Below are 8,791 nucleotides of genomic sequence, written 5' to 3' on the forward strand. Positions count from 1 at the left end.
CCCATATTGACATTATTAGATAAATATATACATGTATATATATGGGTTATAGTATAATGTCAATTAATAAATGTGGAAGGAATGATGAAAAATAAAAGTTAACTTTTGGTAACCATCACAGCAGTGGTTGATAAAGGCAAGTGTTATTAATGAAAATAGAAAGCTAGTAAGCTTAGTGAGAAGGAGGAAGTATAATTTTAGAAATTTCCCTGACAAAACACCAACCCATTACAAGGGGAAAATGGTAACTTTACAGAAGTCATAGTGATTTGATGGCAGGTGATCAAGGTTAATATCATTAGTGGTGGGACAGGTGGACCCTAAATACCTCCTGATGTGACACAATGTATTGAGAAAAATGCATCATTTTTGTGGCTTTCTGCCAAGCAGAAACTGAATATAAGGAAACATTAGATTGAGGGTCATCCTCAAGACGTTAAGCCCTATAAACTTCAAAACTGTGAAGTTCAAGAAAGACAGGGAAAGACTGAAACTAAAGATAAAAGGGACATTACTTGTAAAGGATTGGGGATGTTAGGCCTGATAGGCAAAACAGACATTGCTGGGACTTTTGGCAAAATTATTTCAACTTGAATTATTTGAAAAAGGAAAAAAATAAAGACCTGCAAATTTGATAATCATATACAAAGGTTCATTACAATCTGAGATTGGGAAAGAATGCCCCAAAAGACATGCATTTTGTTGTAGATGAGCCAGTGTTGGGATGATCTCAGAATTTCCTATGTATATTCCTATTTTAGCATTTATTTTGCTATTTTGAACTATTTGATACTTGCCTGTCACCCCAACGACACTATTCTGGAAGAGAGGAATTTTGCCTTATTCAAGATACCAGATTCCACACTTGTCATTGTTGTGTCCCTCCCAATCACTTTTACTTACTTAATGATAGTATTAACAAGCAGATTACAACCTATCTTCCACAAGCTCTGATGGCATACTGGATATCTTCAATGTTTACTAGCTCCTATCCCAACTAACTTCCAGTTAGTCATATAACCTTTACTCTTGTTCTAACTTACCTTCTCTCATTTTACACCCCAGACTTTATTATCACCAGCATCTGCTGAAAAACCTGTAACCCTAGCTCTCAGTGTTCTCATACATAAAACAAAGAAGCTGGCTAGATATAAACAATCCTGGTTTTTCCAATGCCTACCATGTACAGGCACTGCAATGTAGGTATTACTATAATATGCCCAACTTTCAAAATACTGAAGTGTAGAAACATTAAGTAAATTTCCTAAAGACCAAAGATTAAAAAACTAATGACCAGCAAATCCAGGGTTCAAATCTAGAGTCCATGGTGCTTCTCATTGTATTATATTGCATCCTTTATAGGAACTATATCAGATATTTTCAGTTTAAACATTTTGTGATTTCACTGAGAAAGAAATGAACTTTTTAAATTATGATGCTCAGTTAGACTAACAACTTAGACTGATAATTTCTGTTCAAAGTGATTTCTATTTAAATGTTTCTCATTTTTGTCTGACATTAATTACCAAAGGATGAAATGCAGAAAGCTCCTTCACAATCAACAAAAAAGTGAAAACATACTCACAAGCTCTCCAAGACGTGCAGTTGAAAGTAAACGCGGAGGAAAATTCCCTGTGCTACTGAAACATAATCCTCCTGTCTTCATAAATAAATAAGGGGGGGGGGGAGAGAAAGACCTAGTTTACAGAAAAGTTATAAGCAATTGAATTAAAAATACATACTTTATTAATTTGATTATCCTTACTAAAATGTTAGGTTCTGAACATGCACAGGACCTGCTGGCATTAACGAATGTAGGTTCACATCGGATACACCTGTTTGACATAACAAAAAACACTTTAAATAATGTTCATGCATTACACTAAATCATTTAATTGAGAACCTTTTTAAAGAGAAAAACAAACAAGGTTATTAACATATATATTTCCTATATATGTGGGAGACACCCACAGAATTAAAATGCTAGATTAGATTCATTCAACTAAGCAATTACTTAAATTAAAAATATCAACACAGACTTAGTCTTACACCACCCTTTGTGTTACAAGGCAAGTATAAGCAAATAAAAGTAACCACTAAGAAAGACTATTTTCTTACCTATACATAGGAATGCACTGAATGAATATACTAAATAGCAAAGATGGCGAAGTCACTCAACTAACAAGAGTCCCAGAAACTCATAAATGAAACTAAATCAATATTTACAAGCAGTTATATCAAATATACTTTCCTTAGTTTATCTGCCACAAAGCAAAAAGGCTGCATAAAGACTAAAAGATGAGTATGTCTATTCCTTCCTCAAACTCACAACAAATACTTTTAAATTAAGTCTATTAACAATCATTTCTAAATCATTTTAGGAAAATATATTTTTCATTAAGGAATGCGATGGAGGGGGGACAATGGACTACTGGGGATTTTGATGAGTTTATATGAACTATTACTTGCAAAATAAAGCAGGCAGGAAGTAGGGCTGGGGCATGGCGTAAAACCAGGCCTGGGGAAATATTTAAGGGGCCAACTTGCGGATCAGCACATGAGTTGGTTTTGGATGTTGTAACTCAGGTCAGTCTAAGAGAAAAGATAATCCAAGGTTAAGTATCATTAGGAGAAACTATTTAACTATTTTCTATATTAAACTTGGGAAATGAAAAGAAAAACTGTACTTGGAGAGAAGTCACCATGAATGCCTCTAAAAAATTGAAAAAGCTGAAATTGCAATAATGTGTTTAAGTTAGAGGGAAGTGTTTGTGTGTGGTACATGCAAGCATAAAGGGGGAAGAAGCAATAGAGAATAGGGCTGTAAATCAGAATAACTGAGTTATTATAACATCTATTAATGTTTTCCTATGTAACATTATAACAAAGGATTTAGCACCATACTTGACACTTAATTATAGATTATGTCCAAATTACATAATACCAAACAAAAATAGCCACCTTTTGTTTAGTAGTTACTATATACTACTATGCTAAGAGCTTTACATATTTATTTTTGAGCCATTATAGCCTATGAAGTGAGTGACATAGTCCCATGCCGAAGAAAAAGGACTGTGACTTACTGAGTTATCTAAAGTCAAAAATCTAATAGATTGAGCCAAGATTTGAACCCTATTTTGTCTTGTGCTCTAGCCCTCAGTTCCTTTACCTGTTAGCGTCTACTTCTATCCTTCCTGGGTTATTGTGAGAATTCAACAATATGATGGCAAATACTTTCTAAAAATACAAATTATATATCAATATAAGATATTAATAAAGTCAGCTCCTATTATACTACTTACCTGTTTTCTAAAGCATTTGCTATTGTAAAGGAGTTTTCATTTTCATCACAAAGCTCACAAGTTGCTTGAGATAACAATGTTCCATTAACATTTCTTTCCACTAAACAAATCAGAAGAAAAATTAAGATATAACTCATAGTGAACAGATAAGCTTCTTTAATACTTAGAAAATGGTTAATAAAATCCACTTAAAATTGTAGTTTCTATATCTTGGAGAGTTTTTGATAACAGTAGTTAACTACATAAGATTTCCAAGCATTTTATTTGTCCAGTGATTAACCTGCTTACAAATATGGCTGATACTCAGTATATCAGTATGTACCTACTCTTTGTGTTTTTGGTTTGGGGGATTGAACCCTGGGAAACTTTACCACTGAGCTACATTCCTGGTCCTTTTCATTTTTTATTTTTGAGACAAGGTGTCACACAGTTGCTTGGGGTCCTGCTTAGTTGCTGAGGCTCGCCTTAAACTTGGGGTCCTCCTGCCTCAGGCTCCCAAGTCACTGAGATTACAGGCATGTGCCCCACAGCCTGCTTGTACCTTCTCTTTACATAAAGGTGGAGTTTTATTTTCTTTAAAAATAAGGTAGAAACTTAATTCAGTATTTTTCTGAGTTTTCTTAGCATCATTTATTAATCAACCTTATCCTCACTGATATAAAATGTCACTTTTTTACATACCAAATTTCTATATGGATTGGATCTATCCCCACCACCCCCACACACCCCAATAATGGGGATGGAACCCAGAAGCACATTACAACTGAGCTACATCCACAACTCTTTTTATTTTGAGACAGGGTCTTGCTATGTTGCCAAGTCTGGTCTCCAATTTGCAATTCTTCTACTTCAGCTTCCTCAGTTGCTAGGATTATAGGCATGTTCCACCTCAACCTGGCTTAATTGGATCTATTCTGGTTCCACTTTAAGTTCAATCAATCACTCTGTGTCCTCACATGCCAGCCATACATATAGTAGCCACAAAATATGCATAACATCTGATGGGATAGCTTCCTCTTTCTTTCAGAATTTTCTTGGCTTTTTATATATTGGTCCTGATAAACTTTAAAATCAGTTTGTATATTCCCCAAACAAATAAATCTGGGTAGAATTTATTAGTATTTCCTTAAATATATAGATTGATGGGAAAGCTCACATCTTTCTAATGTTAAATCTTCCCATTCAAAAATGAAGAAAGTATTTTCATTTATTAAAGCCTGCTTTTGTATTCTTCAGTAGCATTCAGAAAATTATCTTAAGGAAGTATTCATCTAATTCTACATTAGTAAGAATTTTTTTAAAAGTCAGGCAAGGCCTTTTATTTTCTTCTCAATGACTACTGATGTCTAAGGCACTATTAAATTTTGCACAAAAATAATTTTAAAAATACCATTAAGTGATCACTAAGTTATTTGACATCATTTACAAAACAAACACAAATAAAAATTTATCCCTAGTGTTTTATAAAGAAGTTAATTCTTACCTAAAATATGACCAATGGGACAGTGGCATTTTCCTTCTGCAGTTAAGCCACTAGGGCAAGAAATGCAGTTCCAGCCATCTTCAGTAACACCCTTCTAAATTAAATAAACACCAAAAAATTCCTTTTAAGTTAACTCTCTTTATTGATTACATAAGTTCCAAGAGCTACAACATTATGTAATTTGCAACGGATAAAGAAATCATACACATATGATCCACATAAAAATTCCCTGGATAAGCTGGGTATGGTGGCACACACCTTAATCCCAGGAGATTGGGAAGCCAAGGCAGGAGGATAGTTAATTCAAAGCTAGCCTCAGCAACTTAGTAAGGCACTAAGCAACTCAGCAAGGCGCTAAGCAACTTAGTGACACCCTGTCTCAAAATAAAATATAAAAAGGGTTGGAGATGTGGCTCAGTGGTTAAGTGCCCCTGGGTTTAATTTCCAGTACAAAAAAAAAAAAAAAAATTCCCTGGATAGCCAATTTATAGCTTATATTACAAAATTAAGCTACATGTTGTTAGTAAGTACTGACTGCTATTAATAGTTCTTAGTTCTTCATGATTTAGAGTTCAAATGAATTCTTTTATAATTTTGTCATTCATTTTCCTACTTACAAATATAAAACACAACAAAATTCAACAGGATCTAATCCAGAGTTAACAATCTTATCTGTTCTAAAATAATTATTCTAATTAAAAAAAATTTAAGTATATTAGCATTTAAAAAATAAGTTAAGATTCACAATGGATGAATCTGAATGGTATACAAGTTATACATAAATTGCTAAAATTGGTTTAGGAGAATACTTCCTTTTTTCCATTAATAATTTGTATTCAAAAGTGGGTTTATTCTATGGTATGGTTTAGGAAAACCATATAACATATATTAACATAATTAATTTATATTAATATAAAATATATATTATAAACATCAGTAATTATAAACCCTGATGTACCCTAAATTAATAGAGAATAATGGTAAAAATAATGCCACAAATTACTTTAAATTTTGGTTGAAGAGAGTGGATTTATCAATAAATGTTCCTATATTTGACAATACATTTCTATAGGAATATTTAAAAATTACAATAGCTTAACTGTCACTGAAAAATAAATCTGCTCTGGAATAAAATTTTTATTAGTAGCTTTATCATTAGTAACTCTGGACCAAAATGGAATCAGTTGTAAATTTAATGGTAATAAATAGGTTGAAATTAGGACAATTGGTAACTTAATATTACATTTTCAGATTAATTTTTAAATATGACCAAGTAAAAAAAATACTATAAAAGTCAGAACTGTCACAGAGACTCATAATTATCCAAAATGATAGGAAAATGTATTTCTGCTAATTGAGAATTATCCTATATACCAAGCAAACAAAACACAAGACATTATTTAACTTACTGATGTAATTGGCATTATACAAACTTTTTACATCTTATCATTACAAACATCCATCATCATATAAAACTGTTGACATACTAGGTCTAAGACACTGAACTCAATCTGTACCAAGGGATATATATATCCCCAAGTGCTTGATATATGTATTATTCATCTACTTTTATTATCGAGTTACTCTAGGAGGAAAAATAAAAATACAAATTTAAAAAGTGAAGAAATGCATTTCTGTCTTTTCCAAATTTGCATAAATTTCATTGCTCTCCCAAAATTTACTCTAGTAAAAATAAAGATAGTTTAATAATTTTAAAGCTTGTGGGGAAATATTAGAGTAAACATTATATTGGAGTTTGAAAAGTAAAAACATTTATTACTTTTTACAGAAAATTTATTTTAAGTTCTCCATACCATATTGTCTGGGCACTTTTTACAAATAATGGCAGGTCCTCCATTATTAGAGATCATCTGAAATCCTGGTAGACACACACAGGAAGTTCCTAAAACGAAAAGAACCAATTTTGTCCTTGGAAAATACAACTCCAAGATAGGGAAACTCAATCACTCTTAAGATCCTGAGTAATCAATACTATACAGTGGTTAATAGCAAGACTCTTGAGTTAGTACTGCTTAGGTTCAAATTCAGAAACATACTCTGGGTTCCAATCTCAGTTCTCCTACTAAGCCATATGGCATTCAGCAAGTTACTGAACCTCTCTGTGCCTTGCCTTCTTCAATAAAATGGAGAAAATAACAGTACCAGTCTCTTAGGGTTAGCACGAGTATTCAATTAGTTATATGTAAAAGTTATAGAGGAGTCTGACACACAGCTAGCATTGTGTTCCTAATATTTTAATTGCAAATATAACTAAACTATTAAACTGTTGAACTATTAAAACTATTTAACTGCTATAAGAAATGTTACATTTTATGTCACTAAGCCATACACATATATTCACTGAATTTAAATTTAATTTGCCAAACTCTATTAGGAAAATTATCTTTACTCAAATAAATCAGTTTCCCTCTGGAAAAACAGTAAAGGTTACTATTCAACTTGTTGGATAGAGAAGGATAGCATTTTCTAAGGAGTCATTAAGTGAAATAAGCACCCATAGGGTCTTATGTAGTACAACACATGCAGTATCTGTATTTATAATTATGGAATGAATACATTACGTTTTAGAGCCTAAATACTGTCTCACTCATATTTCCTTGCCTGAACAGTCTGATCTATCCTGTTCCACGACTTAAATAAGGATATATAAAATCTGAAGATGGCAGAAAGTTAACACCATTGGTAACTAAACTGAAACTGAAAACATCTTAGATTTTAACATATGGGAAGACTTATTCCGAGCAGCTTCAGTGGGAACTTGGACCAAACGATGCACTTTGGGGGGAAATTATGATAAAACCGAATACTGGAAATTCATAGTTCGTTACTGGGGGTAGAGACATGAGTTCTCCCAATTCTCAATTTAGGTGACACAAAAGATGTCACAATCTCATCTGGGCTTCAATCTCCTTATGTGTAAAATAAAAAGACTGGACCTGATCATGGTTAAGATTCTTTCCAGCTCTAAATTTCTGGGGTTTGAGAAGCAAGATAAAGGGGTATCTATCAAGGTTTACACTTCCTAATCTTTCCGCTCACCCGCACCTCTTCACCTCAACTACTTTTTTACTGCTTCTTTTCTACCTTCAGCAGGCGATTTCTAGGTGCTGCCGTAAAAGCCCCCTCCCTGATTCAAGAGGGGTGAGGAACTGAAACCGAGAATTAACTGGCGACGGTTCGCTGGCCTCAGGTTCTCCAAACTCATTATTGTGCAAACTGCAATCCTCCAACGTAACCTTTTCCTCCTGTGTTGGCGGCTCAGTTTTCTGCAACATTTCCCCTACAGACAAAAAGGTCAAGGGACCGGGGACAGCACAAAAAGGCGGGAGTGTTACTTTTGCCAGGGTCCCCCGGAAACCGTCTCACCTTGGGCATCTTGCTTCTGGTTGTCTCCGCACGGGACACAGGTGAGCGCCGAGATATCGAAATACTGGTTGTGGTCGCACGTTTCCGGCTGCCGGAAAGGCAAGGAGTAGGTCTGGGCCTGCGAGACGCGAGGGAGGACCAACAGGAGGAAAGCCGTCACAGCCCTGGAACATAAGACGCACCCACCCGCCATCGCTACCGGAACCGCTCCGCGCGTCTCCATGGTGCCAACGCCGGCGACTGCGCAGTCTCCAACGCCCCATGAGCCTCTGCAGCGAGTCCGCTGAGCTGATTGGACATCCCAGGTTCTGGAAATCTCATCCTGCGCGGTTTGGTTGCTAGGTTACCAAAACCGCGGGTAGGTGGCTGGTCCAGGAAAGGATGGATTAGAGGCGGACTGACCACAGCGTCAGGAGGCTATTTAAAACGCGTGTTTCAAACTCTGGAAAGCGATACTTTTTAGAGAGACATGAAATCAATGTAGGGGATCCGGGAAACAAAATACCTAATCAAAGAAAATATCCTGTTGTATTACATAAAGTAAGTATTGTTTCATGAAACTCTTAAATGATATTTACATCAGAGTTTATCCAGTCTATATAATTTTCAAGTCAAAGGA

The 8,791-nt window shown here is 34.7% G+C and overlaps 1 protein-coding gene across 3 annotated transcripts in view; it reads right to left on the bottom strand.

Annotated features, from left to right (window-relative positions):
- The window catches only part of Tmem67 (transmembrane protein 67), a 41,755-nt gene extending 33,360 nt beyond the window's left edge, over positions 1 to 8,395 (bottom strand). Inside the window, exons 1-6 of one of the 3 annotated variants that reach the window (XM_047565768.1) lie at positions 8,173 to 8,395; positions 6,600 to 6,688; positions 4,786 to 4,879; positions 3,303 to 3,402; positions 1,766 to 1,835; positions 1,586 to 1,660 (exon numbers count right to left, since the gene is read on the bottom strand). In XM_047565768.1, coding sequence (XP_047421724.1) covers positions 1,586 to 1,660; positions 1,766 to 1,835; positions 3,303 to 3,402; positions 4,786 to 4,879; positions 6,600 to 6,688; positions 8,173 to 8,395 — 651 coding nt within the window. The other 2 variants (XM_047565781.1, XM_047565772.1) reach the window with 2 other exon arrangements.
- Positions 8,396 to 8,791: the final 396 nt, after the last annotated feature.

Source organism: Sciurus carolinensis, chromosome 1, assembly GCF_902686445.1.
Source record: "Sciurus carolinensis chromosome 1, mSciCar1.2, whole genome shotgun sequence".
NCBI classification, from domain to species: Eukaryota; Metazoa; Chordata; class Mammalia; order Rodentia; family Sciuridae; genus Sciurus; species Sciurus carolinensis.